The sequence below is a fragment of the Neophocaena asiaeorientalis genome, unplaced genomic scaffold, assembly GCF_003031525.2.
Source record: "Neophocaena asiaeorientalis asiaeorientalis breed wild unplaced genomic scaffold, Neophocaena_asiaeorientalis_V1.1 scaffold110, whole genome shotgun sequence".
NCBI classification, from domain to species: domain Eukaryota; kingdom Metazoa; phylum Chordata; class Mammalia; order Artiodactyla; family Phocoenidae; genus Neophocaena; species Neophocaena asiaeorientalis.
The window spans coordinates 8,605,217-8,629,756 of record NW_020175053.1 but is presented as its reverse complement, the minus strand read 5'-3'; the positions used below and the strand labels follow the sequence as shown (position 1 = coordinate 8,629,756).

Sequence of the window (24,540 nt, the reverse complement as noted above, 5' to 3'; positions counted from 1 at the left end):
CCTGCCTTCGGATCAAGGAGCCACAGAGAGAAACCAACAGGGTTGTAGACAGGAGCTCACACTGAAAGTCTGGAGAGCAGGAGTTCCGAGTGTGGACCTGATAATCCTCTCACTGGAGCTTGTTCCAAGGGTGGTGGGGAGGTGTGGGGAGTTTCCAGTGCTCCCGACTTACTGCTTCTCTGGGTGGTCCTGGGCTGTCCATGGAGGGGTGGAGTTTAGTGCAGACCCTGATTCCCATTATGACTTTTACCCCCCGGGTGCAGACGGCAGGAGACGGAGGAAAACCCTAGACCCTGGGTTTGCTGCTTGTTTTCTCAGATAGTCCTGTGTCGAGTGTCCCCAAGACCACAGGCAACTACTTTTGTCCTTAAGAAGACCCACAAGACTCAGTAGAGAGGTGTCCTGGTGGCTGTGATTTCCTTCAGTGAAGGGAGACCAAGCAAAACCAGCAAAGGGCTTGGTGGATGAGGTGAAATCTGAGGAAACGAGCATAAACTACCAGGAAACCTTTTCCAATGTCGGGCTTCATCACCACAGTTAAATGGCGACCACGGGTGTGAATTGTCCCCCAGGGAGCCTCCTCAGACCCACAAGACTCTTACTGGAGGCTGGTCTCCTAGGCACCCTGTGCCTGGCATCGACCGAAATTCCAGATTCCCGCTGGGGAGCAGGTCAGGGCTTCAGAATAAACCATAAGGTTGCAGGAGAGTGGAGACTCAGGGGGTCATTCTTCTTGGGGAATAGCCTAAACCTTCCTGAAATCTAATCACAAGACACAAACCAAGGGCGAGTCTTGTGGGCAGGTCTATCTAAGGACATTAGTCTCGGGCTGTGGGGTAACTCTGATGCGCACGGATCCTCCGTGTATTCCTGCACCTGAGTTCAGGCCCTGGATCCAAGGGAAACCCAACATCTCACCACCAGGTCCAGGTTATGTTCTGTCGCAGGATGTGCTCTGTCTCTGTGAAGAAACACACACACAGCCCCACACAAATGCAGACAGACAGACAGACACACACCCCCAGCGCCATCACTCCTGGGTCCCCTCCACAGTACCCAGGAAAGAAGGAGACTGTTCTGTGGGGACCTGGAGCTGCTTCTGCATCACCCCCGGGGCCCTGTGCCCAGAGGCAGGAGCATAAACCCTGGGATGCAAGGGACAATTACACCAATTGTCAACTTTCCTCGTAATCAGGAACTAGACATTTCAGATACTGAGAAAGTCACAATCTTGGGAAACACCGGTCAGCCCTGATTCTCTGTCTAGAAAACACAATGGGTCCAGCATCTGGACACAGGTGTCCGACCTCAGGGAGGCGCCAGCTCTGGGGTGAGCCCATGCAGTGGATGAGGACGGACAGGGTCACTGGTGCTGGGCTGGGAGGAGGAGGAGGAGGAACAAGTTGGGGGGGTCAGAGCTGGGGGCTCAGCCCCACTCAGCTGCCTCCCTGGGGCTTGGTCATCCCCATCTAAGGCCACCAGGAGGCAGCAAGGGGCTGGGTTTGGGGAGGTTCTGGTCTGGTTTCCTGACCTGTATGAAGCCCCCAGGTGCTGCCTCCTGAGCCCCCTAAAGGAGAGTGTGGGGTCAGTGTCCTCAAGCTGTTCTGCTTCATAAGCCCTTTGCTAGGAAGGCCAATAAAGGTCCCAGGGCCCCTCCTCCGAGCCCTGCAGAGGCAGGGGACAGGGGGCAGGGGTCCCGTCCTGCTGAGGGGACAGGTGAGGGAGGGGGATGCACACCCCCAGCTCCCCTCTGGTGCCAGGAGGAGACGGGATGCAATCTCTAAGTCACCCCAGCCCCTCGGGCCCCTGTCCTCACCTTCCACCCGCAAAACCCAAAGAGTGGTTATCGGGATTATTAGCCAACAGCATCTTGACTCAAATAGTGGATGACAGGGACATCCCAGGATGGCCCCATTTCCTGGGCCCTGTAATGGTCAGTGTCCTGACTAAGGACAACGTGTCACAGAGTTTTCATCCTCTCAGATGAGTCCTGCTGTCTAGGGAGGCCGAGGCTCTAGGGTCCAGAGCCAAGTCAGAGGTGTGAGGAGATAATGAGGAGGGGCAGGTGCAGGAAGCTGATTTGCATGGAGGCCCCTCCCTCCTCTGAGGGGGAGGGGATAAGAGAGGTCTGGGGGAGCAGGCCGAGGGCTGGGGGCTCAGAAGGCAGCGTCTGGGGCGTCTCCACCATGGCCTGGGCTCTGCTCCTTGTCACCCTCCTCACTCAGGACACAGGTGAGGCCTCCAGGGAAGGGACCCCAGGGACATCTGACTGATTCTTTGTGTCTTTGTTCTCAGGATGACAGAACTGACTAGAGTGTGTTTCTCCTCTTTCCAGGGTCCTGGGCCCAGTCTGGCGTGACTCAGCCTCCCTCAGTGTCCGGGAACCCAGGACAGACGGTCACCATCTCATGTGCTGGAATTAGCAGTTATGCCGGCTGGTACCAACAGCTCCCAGGCATGGCCCCAAAAACCCTGATTTATGATAACAATAAACGGCCCTCAGGGATCCCTGATCGCTTCTCTGGCTCCAAGTCTGGCAACACGGCCACCCTGACCATCTCTGGGCTCCAGGCTGAGGACGAGGCCGATTATTACTGTAGCTCATATACAGGTGGTTACACTGTGCACCGTGGTCCAAGTTCAGGGGAAGTAGAACAAAAACCTGCCCTGAGCTCACAGGCTCCCCGTTGCTGTGACTCTGCTGGTTCCTAATCTACATCTGTGGTTGAAGCCTCATGAGCTGACCGGAGATCTGAGGACCCTGCAGAGGGATGAGGAGAAAGAACAGCGAGTGGTTTTCATGTTTGTTGTCCTTCCTGTTTGACCTGCATCTGAGTGGGCTGAGCCTGGGAGGGTTGGGGACACAGTCTGGGTCTCAGCTTTGTCCCCTCTCCTGGCATTGGTGAACCCTGTCCGGGGACAGCCCCGCAGGATGGTGGTCTCCCCGGTACGATGGGCTCTTCGAAATGTGGCTCCAGAATGGAAGGTGGGTTGGAGGGCATGTCCCGTATTCCTCAGTGATGTCAAGGTCACGTGTTTCCATGGGGACCAGTGCAGTTTCCAGGTGGAATCCCAGCATAGCTAAGACCTGTGGGAATTAATTGAAAAACTGCGCGAGTGTTGTGGGTTCAATGTTATTTTTTCTTGAACAGTTTTGTAACGCAACCATTACTGAAATTAAATTATGTGAATTGAATAGTTTGTTTTTAATTTGTTTTTGTTTGTTTGGGTTTTTTTTTGCCCATGCCACATGGCATGTAAGACATTAGTTCCCTGACTAGGGATGGAACCCCTACCCCCTGCAATGGAAAGTCTAGTTCTTAACCACTGGACAGCAAGGTATGTCCCGAATTCAATAGTTTAGATGAAAAACAATGTACATGGGTTGGATTGCTCAGGACACATCATCCCCACAGTAACAAGTGAAGAGGAACACTTGATAGCTGTGTGTTCAGGCATCTAGGACTGGAGAGCAGCTCTTTCTTGTGCTCCTGGCTCCTGGCTCTCATGAAGTTGGAGTCACGTGTCAGTTGGGTTGATTTCATTAAGATCCTCTAACTTTGGAAGACTCCTCCTATATGACTAACTCCATACCGGTCCTGTGTACACTTTTCTTATCCAAATTATTTTCCTGATAAATCTGATTTATTTTATTTTAGTTTTATACATTCATTTATTTTTAAATTGTATTTATTTTTGGCTGTGTTGGGTGTTTGTTGCTGCGCAGGGGCTTTCTCTAGTTGCGGCAAGCGGGGGCTACTCTTCCTTGCGGGGGGCGGTTCTCACTGCGGTGGCTTCTCTTGTTGTGGAGCACAGGCTCTAGGCGAGTGGGCTCAGTAGTTGTGGCTTGTGGGCTCTAGAGCGCAGGCTCAGTAGTTGTGGCGCACGGGCTTAGCTGCTCTGCGGCATGTGGGATCTTCCCAGACCAGGGCTCGAACCCGTGTCCCCTGCCTTGGCAGGCGGATTGTTAACCACGGTGCCGCTAAGGAAGTCCCAATCTGATTTATTTTAACCCAGCCAATTAGGCTCCATATTTTCTAAGTGTACGCTAGTCTCAATCTGAAGAAACTTTTGTCTTTACCACAACATTTTACATTTGACCAGAATCATTGGTCTTTCTAACTATATTGTCAAAGATCAGGTATAGTGTAGAAAATATTTACCGACTTCATTTCTAAGATCTACTTTCATTGGGATTACAGCTGCTCCTAAGTTGCAGTGTGGGAGTAAGAGTGCTTTTACTCTCCTGAAATAGCCTCTGTTATAATATCTACCCTCCCCCATTATTATGGGGACAGCCATTCTTCCTTTCCTTCTGTACACTTATCCTGTTATCTCTCTCTTTTTCTCTACTAAACATAGAGCTGCATTTATAATCAGTTTTACATTTTTCTAAGAAAGGCTTTTCTCTTTTTCATGAGAATGACCTGAATCTGGCTCTCCACTTCCTCAGAAGTCACATCCTATGCATTAGCCTGAGCTGCGATATCAAATATTCCTCTGAATATAGTAATCTTGAGCTTGCAGTTTAAACAATCCAGTCCAGGTAATTGTAGGCAGATGTGTGTGTTTGTGCATGAGAATCTGACCAAAGGTCACCTTCGGTCCACACATGGACCCCTCCCGGCTTCTGTTCTCACTTCAGGTTCCAGAAGCTCAGTCACGGAGCAGGACGTGCATGAGTTTGCAAGAGCACGATGGTGATACGCACTGAATCGAGAGGATGTTTTACGCCCTTCTCCTTGACGAGAAAACTTCTGGACAAGTTTTGACCCAATATTTTAGGTGGATTTGGAAAGATATGTTTGACCAAGAAAATAGCTGCTTTCTGTGATAGATGATATTTTGATTCTCAGTCTCAAGGTAATGAAAATCTCAGAACACAAAGCAGCAGACTCACGTCAAAAGCACCTCTTGCCATATTGTACCACATTCGATGTGATGCCCTAACATACCACAAAACAAAAAAAAAAAAAAAAAAAAAAAAAAAAAAAAAAAAAAAAGAAAGAAAAGAAAGAAAAAGAAAAAAAGAATGTCTGAGAATTCATTTACAATTTTTTTAAAAATCTGAATTTCTAGGCATGGATCCATCCATGATCTTTGCTGTTGTAACATGTGCAAGGCAGAATAATAGTCCTGGGATCCAATAAGAATTACAGTCACAAGTGGGTAAACAAAGAACTTTCCTGCAGGTGCTTTGCTTTGCTTATTTCCCCACTGCAAACATTTGGAATATTGAAAGGACAAACAAAGAAGGACTAAGTGGACGTTAGCCTGTGTTATGGAGAAAGAAGGGCTGGACTATTTGGGTATTTTCTCCTTAGTGAGGACAAAACATGTGCTAACTGGTAAAGGATTCCCTCCTGCTATTGGGGATCACCCCCACCATAGAGGCCGGGTCGTGGCCTGAGGCTCTTGTGGGAGCTGTGGCAGCCATTGAGATCCAGGAGGCAGAGGCTCCAGACCATCTTCCAGGGCTGGGAGGGGGAATGTGGCTGCATATAGGGCCCGTGCCTTCGGATCAGGGAGCCACAGAGAGAAACCAGGAGTGGTGTAGACAGGAGCCCACACTGAAAATTAGGAGAGCAGCAGTTCCAGTGTGGACCTGATCTTCCTCTCACTGGGGCTTGTTCCGGGGGTGGTGGAGAGCTGTGGTGAGTTCCAGTGCTCGGGACCTCGTGGTTCCCTGGGTGGTCCTGGGGTGTCCACGGAGGGGTGGAGTTTAGTGCAGACCCTGATTCCCATGATGACTTTTACCCCCCGGGTGCAGACGGCAGGAGACGGAGGGAAACCCTAGACCCTGGGTTTGCTGCTTGTTTTCTCAGATAGTCCTGTGTCGAGTGTCCCCAAGGCCACAGGCAACTATTCATGTCACAAAGAAGACCCCTAGGACTCAGTAGAGAGTCGTCCTAATGGCTGTGATTTCCTTCAGTGAAGGGAGACCAAGCAAAACCAGCAAAGGGCCATGGTAGATGCGGTGAAATATGAAGAAACCAGGAAAGATTCCAGGAGGCCTTTCCCAGATGAGGGACGGGTTTCATCAGCAGAATCAAATGGCGACAACGGGTGTGAATTGTCCCCCAGGGAGCCTCCTCAGACCCACAAGACTCTTACTGGAGGCTGGTCTCCTAGGCACCCTGTGCCTGGCATCGACCGAAATTCCAGATTCCCGCTGGGGAGCAGGTCAGGGCTTCAGAATAAACCATAAGGTTGCAGGAGAGTGGAGACTCAGGGGGTCATTCTTCTTGGGGAATAGCCTAAACCTTCCTGAAATCTAATCACAAGACACAAACCAAGGGCGAGTCTTGTGGGCAGGTCTATCTAAGGACATTAGTCTCGGGCTGTGGGGTAACTCTGATGCGCACGGATCCTCCGTGTATTCCTGCACCTGAGTTCAGGCCCTGGATCCAAGGGAAACCCAACATCTCACCACCAGGTCCAGGTTATGTTCTGTCGCAGGATGTGCTCTGTCTCTGTGAAGAAACACACACACAGCCCCACACAAATGCAGACAGACAGACACACACACCCCCAGCGCCATCACTCCTGGGTCCCCTCCACAGTACCCAGGAAAGAAGGAGACTGTTCTGTGGGGACCTGGAGCTGCTTCTGCATCACCCCCGGGGCCCTGTGCCCAGAGGCAGGAGCATAAACCCTGGGATGCAAGGGACAATTACACCAATTGTCAACTTTCCTCGTAATCAGGAACTAGACATTTCAGATACTGAGAAAGTCACAATCTTGGGAAACACCGGTCAGCCCTGATTCTCTGTCTAGAAAACACAATGGGTCCAGCATCTGGACACAGGTATCCAACCTCAGGGAGGCGCCAGCTCTGGGGGGAGGACCTCCCGCTGAGGACAGAGGAGAATCATCCGTTGCACCACGTGGCAGACAGACCTGTCTGAGGAGTAGTCCCTGCGGCTGGGCCCTGAGGCCGACTCTGACCCAGCCCCCACTCCCAGCCCTGCACACCCTGGCATCTTCCTTCATTTTCCATTAGGGCTCCCTCTATCCTGACGGAACTAAAATCCTTCTTACATTATTCGTTTTCAAAGCGTTTTGAGAATTCAGCTTCATCTCATGGGCACATATTTCTCATCCGCGTACCTATGGGAGTGGAGTCATTTATCGTGTGAGGTTCCCCTGCCCTGAGCTGAGATCTCCTCAAGGTCACTGTCCCTGAGACAAGGTCATGCTGAGACAAGATTAGAGACCCTGCAGGGGCCCTTTTGAGTCACCTGGGGAAGAAGGTGACAATTCTGTCCTGATGGGGCTGCAGGGCAAAAAATGAGCCCATGGAGAGGATGAGGAGAGACAGGGTCACTGGTGGTGAGCTGGGAGGAGGAGGACGAGGAACAAGTTGGGGGGTCAGAGCTGGGGGCTCAGCCCCACTCAGCTGCCTCCCTGGGGCTTGGTCGTCCCCATCTAAGGCCACCAGGAGGCAGCAAGGGCCTGGGTTTGGGGGGGTTCTGGTCTGGTTTCCTGACCTGTATGAAGCCCCCAGGTGCTGCCTCCTGAGCCCCCTAAAGGAGAGTGTGGGGTCAGTGTCCTCAAGCTGTTCTGCTTCATAAGCCCTTTGCTAGGAAGGCCAATAAAGGTCCCAGGGCCCCTCCTCCGAGCCCTGCAGAGGCAGGGGACAGGGGGCAGGGGTCCCGTCCTGCTGAGGGGACAGGTGAGGGAGGGGGATGCACACGCCCAGCTCCCCTGTGGTGCCGGGAGGAGACGGGATGCAATCTCTAAGTCACCCCAGCCCCTCGGGCCCCTGTCCTCACCTTCCACCCGCAAAACCCAAAGAGTGGTTATCGGGATTATTAGCCAACAGCATCTTGACTCAAATAGTGGATGACAGGGACATCCCAGGATGGCCCCATTTCCTGGGCCCTGTAATGGTCAGTGTCCTGACTAAGGACAACGTGTCACAGAGTTTTCATCCTCTCAGATGAGTCCTGCTGTCTAGGGAGGCTGAGGCTCTAGGGTCCAGAGCCAAGTCAGAAGTGTGAGGAGATAATGAGGAGGGGCAGGTGCAGGAAGCTGATTTGCATGGAGGCCCCTCCCCCCTCTGGGGGGAGGGGATAAGAGAGTTCTGGGGGAGCAGGGCGAGGGCTGGGGGCTCAGAAGGCAGCGTCTGGGGCGTCTCCACCATGGCCTGGGCTCTGCTCCTTGTCACCCTCCTCACTCAGGACACAGGTGAGGCCTCCAGGGAAGGGACCCCAGGGACATCTGACTGATTCTTTGTGTCTTTGTTCTCAGGATGACAGAACTGACTAGAGTGTGTTTCTCCTCTTTCCAGGGTCCTGGGCCCAGTCTGGCGTGACTCAGCCTCCCTCAGTGTCCGGGAACCCAGGACAGACGGTCACCATCTCATGTGCTGGAGTTAGCAGTTATGCCGGCTGGTACCAACAGCTCCCAGGCATGGCCCCAAAAACCCTGATTTATGATAACAATAAACGGCCCTCAGGGATCCCTGATCGCTTCTCTGGCTCCAAGTCTGGGAACACGGCCACCCTGACCATCTCTGGGCTCCAGGCTGAGGACGAGGCCGTTTATTACTGTAGTTCATATAGAAGTGGTTACACTGTGCACCGTGGTCCAAGTTCATGGGGAACTGAGACAAAAACCTCCTCTGAGATCACTCAGCCCTTCACTCCTAAACTGAGGCTTTCATTTGCTTTTGTTATTAGTTTATTTAGAAGCAATTATGAACTTAAACAGAAATGTATGGTTTACATAGAGAACTGCTGCATAACCTTTTTCCAGATTCACGAATTTTAAATACTTTGCCATGATCGCCTTTCTCATATCCCGTTGTCTCTCATTCTCTCTCTGCCTTTGTACGTCTATATGCACACACATCCATATGCACACACAGCACACACTCAGGAACACAAAACATTTATTTTCTGAATCATTTGAGAGTAATTTGTATCTATCAGCAACCAAGCCTTCATATTTTTTCTTACATAGGATTCATAATCCATAACATACATCCTTTTAAGGTGAATGATCCAGTGGTTTTTAATGGAGTCACAGGTTTGAACATTCACTAACATTCTATCTTCCAGGATATTTTTCATCCTCATAAAAGGAACACCTCACCTGTCACCAGTCAATCCCCTTTCCTTAGTCCCTCCAGCTCTCAAAACCATTTTTTTAATAGATTTATTTCTTTTATTTATTTACTTTGGGCTGCATTGGGTCTTCATTGCTGTGCATGGGCTTTCTCTAGTTGTGGCGAACAGGGGCTACTCTTCGTTGTGGTGCACGGGCTTCTCATTGCAGTGGCTTCTCTTGTTGCAGAGCACGGGCTGTAGGCGTGTGGGCTTTCGTAGTTGTGGCACATGGTCCCCAGAGCGCGCGGGCTTCAGTAGTTGTGGCACGTGGGCTCAGTAGTTGTGGCTCGCAGGCTCTAGAGCACAGGCTCAGTAGTTGTGGTGCACGGGCTTAGCTGCTCTGCGGCACATGGGATATTCCCAGACCAGGGCTCGAACCCGAGTCTCCTGCATTGGCAGGCGGATTCTTAACCACTGTGCCACCAGGGAAGCCCCTCGAAACCATTAATAGACGTCCTGCCTGTTCTAGACTTTTTACATGAATGCAACCATACCGTATGTGGCCCTTTTCGCCTGGCTCCTCTCACTCTTTATAATATTTTCAAGGTTCTTTCCCATTGCGGCACATATGAGTACTTCATTCATTCTTATTGCCAAATAATGCCACATTGTCAGCATCGACCTACCTGCCTGAACATCTGGGTGGACCCAGGCATAAGCACCAGATGGCTTGCCCATCTTGTGAGAACTTCCCCAGTTTTAGCTCTGAAAGTGCCCTGTCCTGCCCGGGACTTCAACCTAGGGCAAATCATGGTGGATCGTCGCTGAGATGGTTAATTTTATGTGTCACTTTGGCTGGTCACGGGGGACTCAGATGAAGCATCATTTCTGGATGGGTCCGGGCAGGTGTTCCTGGATGAGATGAGCATTTGAATCTGGGGACTCAGTAAATACATTGCCCTCCCCAGTGTGGGTGGGCATCGCCCAATCTGTTGAGGGTCTGTGTAGAGCAAAAGGAAAAGGCAGGAGATTTCACGTCTGTGTTCTCTTCTCACTGTACGAGCTGGGACATTTCACCTCAACTTCTCCAGGCCTTAGACTGGAATTTACATCACTGGACCCCTGGTTCCCAAATCTTTGGACACAAACTGAATTACATCACCAGCTTTCTCAGCTTTCTAGGTGTAGAGAGTGGCTCCTGGGACTTCCCTGCTCAATAATCAATACTAATCTCTCTCTCTCTCTCTCCCTATGTATATATATTCCTTACAAAAAATTCTTCTTTATTTATATGTAAATTTTTTTATTTGTTTTGTTTCCCTAGAGAACCCTGACTAATACAATCCTCTTACCAGGAAGCTCACTCTTCTCCTAATGTTCTCATCATAATTATTTTTTCTAAGCTTTTACCTGTTACCTCCTTTCTTTCCCTATAAACACATAGGTCAGTATCAGCATGCTTGAATCACCTTGGCTGGAACAAGGTCATACAGGGACCCCCAGCAGCTGGGTCACAGCACAGGGAGAGGGGTCTCAGCTACTGGACACCAAACAATGTCCTGAGTCAGGTCCCCTTGTGTGTAAGGCTGGTGAGAGGCTACACCTGCCCATCAGGTGTGTGTCCTGGTGGAGACGACAGAGGTGGCACAAAGGCCACTGTTGCGGGATCCTCTGTGGCACCTGCGGGGAGACTTGCTCCCTGACTGTAAGGGCATCAATGGGATCTTTACCAAGAGTCACCTGTGCACAGGCAGCAGGAGCCACCATGGCCTCTACGAGTTCCTCCTGTAAAGGTGGGAACACAATCTCCTGCTGAGAAATTGGTCGCTGTTTTTACAACATGGAGAATTTCCAACAAAACCACAAGGCAGATGTGGAGAGCAGAGGATGCTCCAATAGGAGATTTCTGGAGCCACGACCGTCCAGGTGTGCGATGTGTGGAGTCTCAGGCTGTAGTGGCAGCTTCCTGTGAAGCTTCAAATAATTATACTATATTTGAATATATGAATATATTTATACAATGATGAGAGGAATGTCACTTTGGGTGGAGGTAACATGAAATGGTTTAGCTGTCCCTATGGTCAGGGTATCCGCCAGGGTTGTTATTATTCACCGCGACGAGGGATCAGCATCACTGGCCTGGTACCTTCCTGTGTCCATTGAATTTGGGTCAGGTGTCATTAAACTTTTCTGGCTGTTATGACGTTCCTTTCTTAAACTGTTTGTATTTAATGAATCCCATATTTAATTTTTCCAGAAAGGTAAGAATCCAGTCATTGATTTCAGTGATTCTTAATAGGTATATGCTTTTACTATTGCTATGCCTCCTATTGTGTGTTAGTGGTAATTTCCCTCCTTTAGTGGCAGTCATTCTTATTATATTTCCGTCATGTCTTATTGAGTGGGCGCAGACGTCTCAGGAATTTTTAATCCAACCTTGACGCCCGAATCACGAGGGGCCCTGAGTTGCTGCTTGTATGAACAAACGTGCGGCAGAGGCAAGACAGCTCCCGTGACCGCGGGGTTTGCTTCTTGCAGGAAGCACTGGACACCTGGAGTGATCACAGGAGGCCTGTCCACAGCAGTCCCCAGATATAAAGATCCAAACCGCTGGGTTCTGACCTGGTGTCAGATGCCTGACTGATTGACCTGTGAGAAGGTCCTGAACCAGTCCCCGCTTCATTACAATCTCAAAAAAAGTCATCGTTAAACGAATGTCTACATAGTACAGCACATACCTCTGTGAAACACACGCCAACGATTGTCTCAACTCCAGGGCTAACACCTCCTCGCACACGTTTCCTTTCCCGCCCCCAGAGGCTCCCCTTCACCCACCCCAAGCTTGGCCAGGGCCTCACCCCCTTAGCTCCTGGAATGTGGTCATGTGATATGAACAGTGACACTGAAAACCTTCATCAAAGTATTTGTGTTTCATAAACTCCTAGTCCATTGCCTGAGGGGTCATGTCCATTTCCATCCAGAAAGGACCCGTCATCCGGAGTGTAATATTTACTGCAAACTCAGCTCTTTCTGGAAAAACACCCTTGGGGAAGCGTGTCTGTGATGATGAGCCTTTACTTCAGGAAGGTGCCAGGCTCTGAGGTGAGGGCGTCTCAAGGGCACAAAGGGAAGACAGAGAATGTCCGTGTCCCCAAGAACTGACCCCTCCTGCGGAGAAGACCCAGAGCTGGACCCCCAGGCCCCTCCTGACCTGGTCCCTCTTTCAGAGCCTCAGCCCCAGAATCTCCCCCTTGATTCCCTGGGTCATTCTCTATCTGGACGGAGCTCTCCCTCTGTCTCACGTTATCCTTATTTTGTCTATATTTAAGGATTCTGGCATCTTCTCGGGGGCCCGTTTCTCTCATCTGCATCCCTAACGGGACTGGATTAATTTATGTCTCAGGTTCCCTCATCCCTGAGCCCACGTCCACCTCCCATGTGACAAGGCCATCCTGGGACGAGCAAGGTGACCCCAAGGGGGGCATTTTGGCTTCCTGATTTTGCAGGTGATGTACCTCATTCTGGAGGAAGTTGAGGGAAGGTGAGGCTTGTCTGCAGGCATGGGGGCCTGGCACTGAGCTGGGGAGGGGGAGGGGAGGCCTGGGTGTCCAGCCCTCACTCATCTGTCTCCCTGGGCTCAGCTCTCACCACTGAGGCCAACGGGAGGTAGCAGGGCTCAGATTTAGGGGAGGTTGTTGTGCTGTCATCCTGTCCTGTCCAAAGGCCCAGCAGCTTCTTCCAAGCCAGTCCTAAGGGGGTCATGAGGAAGGGGTGTCCAATATCTCCCGTATCCCATAATCACTCTACTGGACATGCCAGGGAGCATCTCCAACCTCAACCACCACAGAGCAGCAGAGAGGGTGTTGCATTAGCACCTTAGACTAGGGGACTGGGGAGGGCATGAGGGACAAGGCAAGTATCCCTGGCACTGCCTGGGTCCCTGCAAGAGGGGTCACTGGATGTCCCCTCCTCCACAGCATAGATGCCCTGCTCCCCTTGTCCAGCAGAAGGAGGGGAGTTCTTGCTTCCCTCTGTATCCACCACGACCCCCGACAGGAGGAGAGGACACAGCCAGCTGGGCTCCATGTTCTGGGCTCTGTCACCTCCTCAGTCTGTCTTGAATCAGAAAATACATGACAGTCCATTTTAATCTCTCAGGCAGCTCTGCTGTCCAGGGACTCAGACGTTCCCAGAATCAAGGGCCACAGTAGAGGCGGTGCGGAAGGGCAGGTGCAGGAAGCTGATTTGCATGGAGGCCCCTCCCTCCTCTGTGGGGGAAGGGATAAGAGAGGTCTGGGGGACCAGGCGGAGGGCTGGGGGCTCAGAAGGCAGCGTCTGGGGCGTCTCTGCCATGGCCTGGGCTCTGCTTCTTGTCACCCTCCTCACTCAGGACACAGGTGAGGCCTCCAGGGAAGGGACCCCAGGGACATCTGACTGATTTTTTGGGTCTTTGTCCTCAGGGTGACCTGGGTCTAGTCCAGAACTGACCAGAGTGTGTTTCTCCTCTTTCCAGGGTACTGGGTGCATTGCGCCTTGACTCAGCCTCCCTCAGTGTCTGGGAATCTGGGAGAGATGGTCACCCATCTCTTATGCTGGAACCAGCAGTGAGAGCAGGGGTAGCAGTTATGTTAGCTCTTAACAACAGCACCCGGGCACGCCCCCCAAAACCTTGATTTATGAGGTCAGTAAGTGGCCCGCAGTGATCCCTGATCGCTTCTCTGGCTCCAAGTCTGGGAACACGGCCTCCCTGACCATCTCTGGGCTCCAGGCTGAGGACGAGGCTGATTATTACTGCAGCTCAGTTACAAGTAGTGGCAATTTGCAGAGTGGTCCGAGTTCATGGGGAAGTGAGACCAAAACGTCCCTGAGCCACAGGCTCCCTGTTGCTCTGAATATGCTTCTCCTCCCTGAGCTGCCAGCCTCATGCAGCTCGGCCGTGAGAGGTCAGTGGTCTCTGAGGTCCTCCCTCTGCCTACAGTGGAGGTGGTGGGAAATATGATCTTGGGGTTATTGTCTTGGGATGGTAACCACTTCCTCATCCTGTGTGATGTGCCACTCTTGCCAGCTCTTCCACAGCAGTGTGAGGGTTAATTTTATGTGTCTATTTGCATGTTATAAGAGATGCCTAAACTGTGGTTAAAACATTATTTCTTGGTGTCTATGAAGATGTCTCATGAGGAGGACATTGGCATTTGAGTCCACAGACTGAGTAGAGAAGATCACTGCCACAGTGCACTGGGCATCATTTTTGAGTTGAGAGCTTGAATAGAAAAAAAGGGGGAGGAAGGGAACGTTTGCTCTCTCCTTGTCATCAGAGGCTTCACCTTCTTCTGACCCTGGACATTGGCACTGCTGCTCCTTCAGCTTTCAAACTTAGCCCAGGACTTACATCCTAGGCCCCCGAATCACAGGCATCTGACTCAGATTGAATTATATCACTGGCTTTCCTGGTTCTGAAGCTTGCTGATAGATTGTGAGACACCTTCAGCCTCCATAATGGTGTGAATCAATTCCTACAATAAATTATATTTTTTTTCCTGCTTCTCTGGAACAACCTGACTAATCATGATTTTGGTACCCGGAGTGGTTCATGAGGAATAGAATTTTAAGGATGATTTTTCTCAATTGATTCTAAGGTTTCTGGAAATGGCTGTCTAATCTGATTTGATTGAATGGCGCTAATGGATATTTCCAGTAGTACAGAGAGCACAGCTAGTGTATGTCATGAACTGTTCATTGGAATGAGAAAAATCCCTGCCTTGGATTCCTCTAAGCAACCACTTGTAAGAATCGAGGAGCTGAGTGACCCTGTATATGCTATTTTGGAACGTTCTGGGAACCCTACAGAATATCGTGGCGTCGGTAACTGCTCGGAATGTTGCTGGATAGAGTAGGGAGAGAAAAAGATGAGCTTAGTGATTCAAGATCCCATCCCAAGGGCCGCACAAGTGACACGCGAGCTTTCCGGAGAGCCCTGGAGGAGAGCCTCAGCTCGTGCAGCACCTGGACTGAAATAGCTGAAAATCCAACCCAGACCCTCCTCCTTCAATTGGCCACATTCCAGCAAAGTTGAGTCCCAGCCTTGTAGTGAAGAAGGTGGTTGGGAAAGAACCGGATCCTGCAGCTTGGGTGGAGATGTGTGGGAGGACCTGAGGGACCTGGGGACATTGAGCCCCTCAATTCTCATGTGTCTTCTTTGCCTGTGGAAGACGCCTCCCCACCCTCAGCGGTACAGGTCTTTCCACATCTGTCTGGGGAGATTGACCCTGCATTGCCCAAGGAAAAGGTCTTGGCTGCCCTGAGGAAGCTGCCACGTGAGGCTGTGCTGATTCTCCTCAGGACCCCCCGCCCCCATTGCCCCTCTTTGCTTCTGGACCCACAATTAGACTCGGGTCCCAGCAGTTTCCTAAGATGAGAATAGAGTGTGAGCCTCGAGAGGGGCACTGCACTCCAAGAACTGCTTGGTTCTCCTAATTCACACAGACAGAAATCCCCAGAACACGTTGGGAAGGGATTCGAGGGTGGGGGGCAGTGGTGGGAGAAACATCAAGCTGGGTCAGCTGGATCTGTGATCTGGGCTCACTCCACAGAGACTCTGCGTTTCATGTTCCCTGCAGCTCGGGGAGGTAGAAAGAGCCTCAGCAGTTTGTGGGTTGGTTGGCGGAAGCAAAATCCAAGATGGCCTCTAGTGAGTGAACTAGAGAAGCCAGACCTGCCTGGAGACAAAAGGCAGGGAGTTTGTAATGTTAGAGTGGATTTGTGTTTTAAGACCTGCTACCCACTCCGGGAGGGTCTAGAAGACGCGCTTCTCAGCAACACTTTAAGAAACAAATCTGTGAGGGGAACCCCACCGTCCTTGAAGAACTCTGTGCTCACCCTTGTCTAGGCCAGACCTTATAATGGGAACTGCAGCTCCTTAGCTGGAAATCCTAAACACAATGAGAGGAATTGGATCCTGGGTGGCAGGGGCCTAGGGGCGGCCCTCGCCTGCCAAGGGCAAGGCTACTGTCACAGCGGAGTCACAGCAGCCCTGAGAAGAGTGTGACGCGTACAGATCTATGTCATGGCTTGTTCATCGTGGTGTTTCTAAAAGTGAAAAAGGTGGGAAGACTGCTAAATTCCTACTTGGTCAGAAAACCTTCTGGGTCAAGTGAACAAAAGATCATGAAAATGCTGCACTAGTTGCTTTGAATCTGGAGTGTGTTGTCCTTGGGTTTTCTGTTCAGCTCCACGGGGAGCAGGGCATTGTCAGCCTCCCAGGGGTCAGACTCCCACCCCAGGGCAGGTGCAGCAGGGCAGGTGCAGCAGCGCCGCCCTCAGGCAACAGGGAGAACTGACAGGAAGAATCTACAATTTAGGTTGAGAATTTCCCACACCCCCTCCTAACCCAGACATGTTCTAGAACACTCAGAAGAGGCTATTATTTAGGGATTAAGACCTCTGTCACTGAGGAACTGTGATCCAGGGCAGGACCTTACCCCTATCTAAGTCCCAGCTTGTCACCCACAGAATGGGTTCAGAGAATACAGAGAATACAGACCCACCTCTGAGCTCTCAGTGGCCAGGCCCGTCCAGGAGTGAGGCCAGGACTCAGACTGGAGTGGAGATGTCACCCCCAGACTACGGGACAGCAGGTGGAGGAGGATCCCCCAGGCCGAGGCGGGGTCTGCTGGGGCCACCCCTCCCTCTCCGTGTCCCTGGGGGCTGAGCCCTTCTCTGAAACCACAGAGCTCTCCAGGCAGACCCCCTGGGCCCGGCTGATTTGCACCCCCGGCAGCTCTCTCTCCAGCAAGGGGATAAGAGAGGCCTGGGAGCCACCCTGCCCAGCCTAGGCCTCGGGGAGCAGACTCAGGGTGCCTCCACCATGGCCTGGACCCCCTCCTCCTCGGCCTCCTGGCTCACTGCACAGGTGCTGCCCCCAGGCTCCGCCCACCCCTGGCCCAGGGCTCGGGGACAGACCTGGCCCTGACTCTGAGCTCAGCAGGGCGCTGCCCGTGGGGACAGGAGACTCCTGGCCCTGCTGCAGGATGAGGGGCTGGAGGGGCTGAAATCTCCCCACTGTGCTCACTGCTGTGTGTGAGCCCCGAGGCGCTGCGCCTGCCAGAGAAAGTGAGGCTCCATCCACCAGCCAGGCCCATGGGCCCCTGCGGCTGAGACTGACGGGAGGGGGCGCCCTCGGGGCCCAGAGAATCTTTGGAGCTTAGTCCAGGCCAGGCAGGTGGGGGTCTCTGGACATGGGTTCTTCACCTCCAGCCCACCTGTCCTTTTCTCTCCTGCAGGCATTGTGTCCTCTTATGAACTGACTCATTCGCCCTCGGTGTCGGTGCCCCTGGGACAGATGACCAGGATCACGTGTAGGGGGAAACAACATTGGAAGTAAATATGTTCAACAGTACCAGCAGAAGCCGGGCCCTGTGCTGGTCATCTATGGTGATGGCAACCGTCCCTCGGGGATCCCTGACTGGCTATCTGGCTCCAAATCGGGGAACATGGTCACCCTAACCATTAGCGGAGTCCGGGCTGAGGACGAGGGTGACTATTACTATCAGTCATATGACAGCAGTTATAATCCTCATGGTGACACAGGCAGATGGAGAAGTGAGACACTAACCTCCCTGCCTGGCCGGGCGCTCACTCCACCCGCCTCGGAGCAGCTGGAGGGCAGGCCTGAGGCTTGGGCATCCTCTCTGGTCCTGGCCTGGCTCCTCCAGGGCTGGACACTCTGTCCTCTTGGGGCCCTGGTTCGTCCTGATGAAAATGGAGAAAGGTGTCTGCTCTGAGCTACAAAGACTGCTGTCAGGGTTGAGAGGAAAGGAAAGTTTTAGGGGTCATGATATGGTCCAGGGCCCGAGTGTGATCCCGTGTCTCAGGAGAGCCCACACTCTCTGAGCCGGCGGAGCTCTGTGGGGATCCGTCTCCTCCTGGTGGGACCCGCTGCAGGAGTCCTGGGGCTGGGTCCCCTGCTCTCCTGGATGAGGCGCCCCATGTGCTGCGGGGCTACCTGCAGCCTGGAGAGGCCTGAGACCTGGCCCTGTCCCCTGGGACCCTTCCTCTCCTGAGATTTCACAGAAACCGCAGAGGAAGTGCTGAGTCCACCTGGCTTCTCCTGGGGACACTCTCCTGGACACACTGTCCTCAGGTTGGACCCCAGGTCCCAAGTGCCCCAAAATTACTGTCTGATGGGGGCAGAGTTTCTGTTTGGGGTGATGAAAAAGCTCTAAAAATAGATCGTGGTGATGGGTGCACAACGCAGTGAGTGTGTTTTAGTACCACTGGATTTTCACTCAAAAATGATTGTATTATCCAGGTTTCTCCAGACACAAAACAAATAGGATAGGTATGAATAGACAGAGATTTATTGTGAGCGATTTTTTAATGAGGATTTATTATGAGGAATCTTCCCATGAGGTTTTGGAGGTTGAGAAGTCCCAGGAAGCATTGTCTGCAAGTGGACACCGGCAGAGCCAGGGGTGAGATTCAGTCCGAAGGCCTGAGAAGCAGGGAAGCTGATGTGTGACTCTCAGTCCCAGGGTGGGAGACCGATGTGCCAGTGCCCCCGTCAGGGAGGAGGGGGACTCTACCATCCTTGGCCTTTTGTTCCTCCCAGACCAACACGGGGAGGGCCGCCTGCTTCACTGAGCCCACAGGTTCAAATGCTCATGTCCTCCAGAAACACCCCCGGACACCCGCAGAAATAAATGTAAGTGGGACCTCGGTTTCCGAGTCAAATGGACACACAAAATGAACCATCACGGTGATTAAAGTAATAACTCTTATGTATGTATATTTTACAATATTTTTTAAATTGCTCAGTCTGAAATAAAGCACAGGAATTTGAATTTTGAAGTCATTTGACCAACAAAGCAGAAGAAGAATTGTGTAGTGATCACCCATATACCCTCTCCCTGGTCGTAACATGGGTTACATGGTGCCCTGGACAGTTGCAGCCTTTCTCTCTCTCCATATATATGTACGTATGTATGTATTTCAGGGAATTCACATTCTTCGGTCCAGTCCACAGCCGCCGCATTCCCAGGTGCCCAGAAGTTTCTTTTAGCTGTTAGTTTTGTTACTGGATAAGATCCTCAAGGTTCCCGCCCTCACATTTGGTTATCACTTCTCTCTGATCCAGCATTTATCAGCTAAGATTCCTTATGATTCTAGGCTATGGGATCTTTTGCAAAAGTTCCACAGAGAGGAGTGTGTTCACTGTGCACAGGGGGACAGTGGTTCTCTATTGTGAGAAAGGCTAACAGAGCCCTTCACACAGACATGAAAGGATCAGAGATAGTAACTACAGTCATTCTAAGAAATAAGAACTATAATAAAGGCAACACATAGGTTAATTTTAAAAAGGCTGGTCTTAAGGTACTTTTGGTAAACCTGCAGGCCCTACAGACCCCTGAAGACTCAGCTGTCAACCGATAGATTGGCCATGAGACACCAGTCACTCCCACCTGCTCAGGAGAATGAGAACGAAGCATCACGGCAGCAGAGGCAGCAGGACCCAGCCAGGCCCCTGAATGGCCAGGCAGCGCTGCATCCCCACAGATTCTCCAGCTTAATCTGGGGTACAGCCCCGTTGACCACCCCCACATGCAGGCTGAGGGGGCTTCTACTGACAGAAAGGATGTGGTGGGGACGACAGTGATCCTGGGGACCCTGTCTCTCCTCCCAGCCTGGCCCTCATGCTCCCCTCCCTCCCTGATGAAGTTCTGCCCCAAAGGGCCAGGGTCTGAATCCAGGACCCCTGGGCTCCATCCTGGGCTCACCCCACATTTCTCTATTAATCTGGGGACTTACTCTTTCTGGGCCACAGCTTAACCTGCTATAAAATGGGGAGGTATGTACTGACCTTAAGAAATTTTTTTCCAAGTTAAATTATAAAAAGGCCACCAAAGTGTATTGTTAACTAAAGAGGGAATCAGTGAGTTATGAGGTCCTAGAGTTTCCTGTCGTCACCCTGCAGGAATCCGAGGAGAGGGGTTCAGCCATCTGTATGATTTCTGGATAGAATCCCAGTGGAATAAGCAGGAGATCCCCAGTTTCCTTAAAAAGGCAGACTATGCTAAGATAGAAATGCTAGCACCACAAACTCTGAGAGGTGTGAAGTGACATAAAAAAATAAAAATAAAAAAAGGAGGAGAGATGGTGGAGATCATGATGTTGATGATGGAGATGATGGTGGTAATGATGATGTTGATGATGATGATGTAAGGGCTTAAATGACCTCAAGTGCCAGGAACATCATCACTCAACTGACCTCCTGGGGAGGGGATAGTATCAATCTTGGTTCCCAAATACAAGGATCCTTGGGTCCTGAGGGGATTACACACGTTGCTATGGAACTTGACACTTTGCAGCTACAGTTCATCCTGCACACTCTACTCTACTAACAAAACCAAAGGGACAGGAAGGGCATTTCTACCCTGAGACATGGTTACAGGAATAACAATTGCACTGTGTAGGTGACCTCTCCGTGCTGGGCCGGGCAAGGCAGGGGTCACAGCTGCTCAGAGTCAGGGCCGGACTGCCTGGTCCATACTCTCTCAGGTGGTTTTGGGGGTGACCTGAGGGAGGGGAGCCCCGGTCTGATTCTACTCCACAGCAGGGGGAAGCAGAGCGCAGCCAGGAGCATCAGGACAGAGGGTAGGGCTGCCCAAGTGGAGCCCCAGAGGGAACCAGCCCTCAGGGTCCACAGGTGTCCAAGGTTCAGTGCTCGGCAGGAAGTTGGGACTGACTGTGCCACCCGCTCAGGACACAGTAACTATATTAAAGGGTCACATTCACAGTGAACCCCAAGACACCCAGTGAAAGGGGCACAGTGGCCATGGCCAGGATGCTGCCAGGCTGACAGCCCCACTGGGCCAGCCCAGGAGAGACCACTGGATGGTTTCCAGCAGCGGTCATGTGGTCAGACATAAGGAAGGTGACTGTGACCTCAGACCTTGGAGGCCAAGTCTGATTTTTTGGACATGCAAAGCCGTGGAGGAAGCTGGGTGACAGTCACCTGGGCTGATGGTTTGGGTGACTCCCATCTCAGTGAGGAGCCCCAGGGGATGTAAATTTGCATAAACCCAAACCCTCACTGCCCCCCTCAAAGCTCTGAGAGGGAATAAAAGGATATGAGTAGAACCCAGAGCTGCTGTGGTGTCTCGGAGGCAGAACTCAGGACGTCCACACCATGGCCTGGACCCCTCTCCTGTTCCCCCTCTTCATCCTCTGCACAGGTGCTGCCTTCCGGCCCTGCCCACAGGCTCAGGCCCCCCAGGACCCTGGGCTGGGCCTGCCTCAAACCCAGAGTTCAGCCCAGGCACAGCCTCAGAGTGGGACCCCTCCCTGCGAATGGGTCCTTCATTCTCAACCCCTCTCCCATCCTCTCTTACAGGCTCCGTGGCCTCCTATAAGCTGACCCAGCCGCCTTTAGTGTCCGTGGCCTTGGGAAAGACATCCAAGATCACCTGCTCTGGAGACCTACTGGACAAAAAATATACATATTGGTACCAGCAGAAGCCAGGCCAGGCCCCTGTGCTGGTCATTTATAAGGATAGTAAACTGGCTTCAGGGATCCCTGACCGATTCTCTGGTTCCATATCAGGCAAAATTGCCACCCTGACCATCAGCAGGGCCCAGGCCGAGGACGAGGCTGACTATTACTGTGGGTCAGCTGACAGCAGTGATTATCTTCACAGTGACACAGGCAGACGGGGAAGTGAGACACAAACCCCCTCCCTGTCTGGCTCACACTCTCCTCCAGCCCCAGGAGGACTATGAACAAAACAGTGACAGGTCTGGCCTGGTCCCTCACGTTCTGAGACCCCCAGGCTGCCCCTCCTCCCAGCCCTCCAGCCAGGCTATGCACAGGGAGCTCAGGAGTGATTATGGACTGGCAGGACCAGGCTGGCTCAGTGTCTGGGCTGTGGTGTTGACTTGAGGAAATAAGGCCTGAATGAAGGACAGACAGCGAGGGCAGAGACCCAGTGCTAGTGGACCCTGGATGTCCACATGGTGCTGACTGGCCATTCATCAGCCCAAATCTCTTGGATGGATGCCCAGAACCACCCAGCTCATCACAGCTCTGGAACCTCCAGTATCCCGTGACAACATGGGACTCCAAACGAGGCAAAGCAGCACAGTGGACAGAGTGGGGGCCGCCACGTCCCTCCTCCGGGCTCACCCGCCTCACACCCATGTTGGAGCCCCTGGCAGCTCCCAGCTGTGCCCTCCCCGGGAAGGGCTGTCATTGTAGAGACAGTCCCCCCTAGGTCGTGTCCCCTGGTGCCATCTAAAAAAGTGTAAATGCAAGTACAGAAAGGATTTAACTGTGACCAAGTACCTTTGTTGAAACTAAAAACAATAAGAAAGAAAGAACATAGGGAGAAACAAAATATCCCATACCCAGCAAGGAAAGATTCACAATACCTGAATATCAAAAATTTCCTGTAAGGAATCAGAAAATTAAGAGTCAGAATAAGTACAAAAATCAGTTAATCCGAACTTGCCCTGAATGGCCCAGATGATGTATTTGATAAACAAGGACACAAAAGCAACTGCTATAGTTATAGTCCATTTGTTCTTGAGGTTGAGGAAAGATTGAACATGTTAAATGGAGACACAGGGTGTAAAAACATGATCCACATTGAATTTCTGCAAATGAAAACTACACATCTGAGATGAAAATAAACTGGATGAGCCTGAGAGCACATAGATGCTGCAGAGGAAGACCACTGAACTTGATGAAATAGGAGCAGAAACTACTCAAAATCAAACACAGACCCAAAAAAAAAATGATGAGAGATGTCATCCCCTGCCCCACACCCACCCATGTGGCCTGAGAAAAAGTCTCCTCTCAACAAATTTTGCCCATCGTTCCAGGGTCTAGGGTCTGACAAGCTCAGTTTGATGAGTTTAGGACAGTTAAGCTCCAGACCCCAGTGGCCTTAGAAAGACTAAGGAGGCCAGCAGGAGGGGCTGAGGGTGTCCATGGTGACCTGGAACAGAGCTCCTGAGACCTGGTGGGCGCACTGAATGGGTTTAGGGGCCCCTCAATCCAGTATGAACTCACCTTAAGTAATTACATCTGAATGGACCCTATTTCCAAATAAGGTCCCACTCCTGGGCACTGGTGGTTAGGACTACAACTGGCAATTGTTAGAGGTCCGACAATATGTTTGTGTATTTTGGTGTGGCCAGAAAATGTTTTCAGTGGCAAATCCCAAACCCAAGACTTTTCCCATCCATCCCATTCCTACATCCACTGTTCCACCGTCTCTGCTTTCTATTAAGTGTATGGGTAAGGCATAAGGATATTCATAGATGGAAGAGGAGTAAATATTCATGTGTGCTTAATACATATCAATACCCATCCGCGTTCTTCCTACTTATTAACTTGTTTAATCACAAATAATCAATGAACAAGCATCCCCATTATATCCCATCATATAGATGCGGAAGCTGAGGCACGAAGGACAGAGCAACTTGTTTCAAGTCAGAACTGGAACGGGGCAGACCCGGCAGCAAAGAGGTCCCTCCACACGAGTTCCTGGACTTCCCCACCTTCCTGTGGCCTCTCATGGTGCTTCCAGAGCTAAGACATGGCTTTTCCTGAATGTGCTAGGAAGTTCTTTCTCCTATTTCAGACACAAGTGACTGACATTGTGACTTTGCAGTGCTGCCCTATCCATTACATACACTATTTGAAACACATATGTAATTTTAAATTATCCAGTAAACGCTTTTTGAAAATTAGGAGAAACCGATGCAGTTAGGTTCCATAATAGGTTTTGCTTAACTAAATTACTTGAAAATATCATTTCAATATGAATTAAATATCAGAATATTGATACATTCTACACTGCACTATCCTAAATGTTTGAAATGTGCTGGGTATTTCAGATCTACAGCACATCTCACTGCGACCACCCACATTGCATGTTCAGAAGCCTCATTGGCTTGTGGCCACCATGTTGCACAGAGCAGGTGAGATGGATGAGGTTTCCTTGGGGTAACCGTGCCTGTAGTACATACTCACCACACCAAGAGGTGATGGAGGGTCCCAAGCCCAGAGTCTTTGCTGGAGAGGAACTGCTGAGCCATTTCCACCCAGACCAGGGATACTGAGGGTACCTCAAAATGAGGAGATTTAATACATGTATCCGTGTGACTTCTTTCCCAAAGGCAAGATAGTAAATACAACTACAATTTTCAAGGTGCTTCTGAATCGTTAAACACATTTTTATTACAGTCTGTGAAATGAATGACAATAGTCTGTACCTTTTTAAGTAAATAGTGTCACATCATCCCTTTCAGTAGGGAGATCATTTCCATAAACCACACGTCATAAAGTTATGTTTTGTGAATAGATCTAGATGGAAAGGTGGACCATAAGGAATATTTTCGTGACATTGGATACGGATCACCTTATGACAGAACAGAGGGTGGGGAAGGAGGGGCTCAGGGGGCCTGGAGTAGGGATGCAGGAGACTAT

At 51.2% G+C, this 24,540-nt stretch overlaps 2 gene segments (V, D, J or C); both read left to right on the top strand.

The window, feature by feature from the left end:
- The first annotated feature begins 2,143 nt into the window (after positions 1-2,143).
- Positions 2,144-2,727, top strand: LOC112412204 (immunoglobulin lambda variable 2-11-like). The segment is given in 2 exon segments: positions 2,144-2,232; positions 2,336-2,727. Coding segments are annotated over 2 exon segments (423 nt in total).
- Positions 2,728-21,186: 18,459 nt separating this feature from the next.
- Positions 21,187-24,540, top strand: part of LOC112412169 (Ig lambda-1 chain V regions MOPC 104E/RPC20/J558/S104-like) — a 4,586-nt gene continuing 1,232 nt past the window's right edge. Inside the window, 2 exon segments of the V gene segment in view lie at positions 21,187-21,283; positions 21,442-21,765. Of these exon segments, the coding sequence occupies positions 21,238-21,283; positions 21,442-21,765 (370 nt within the window).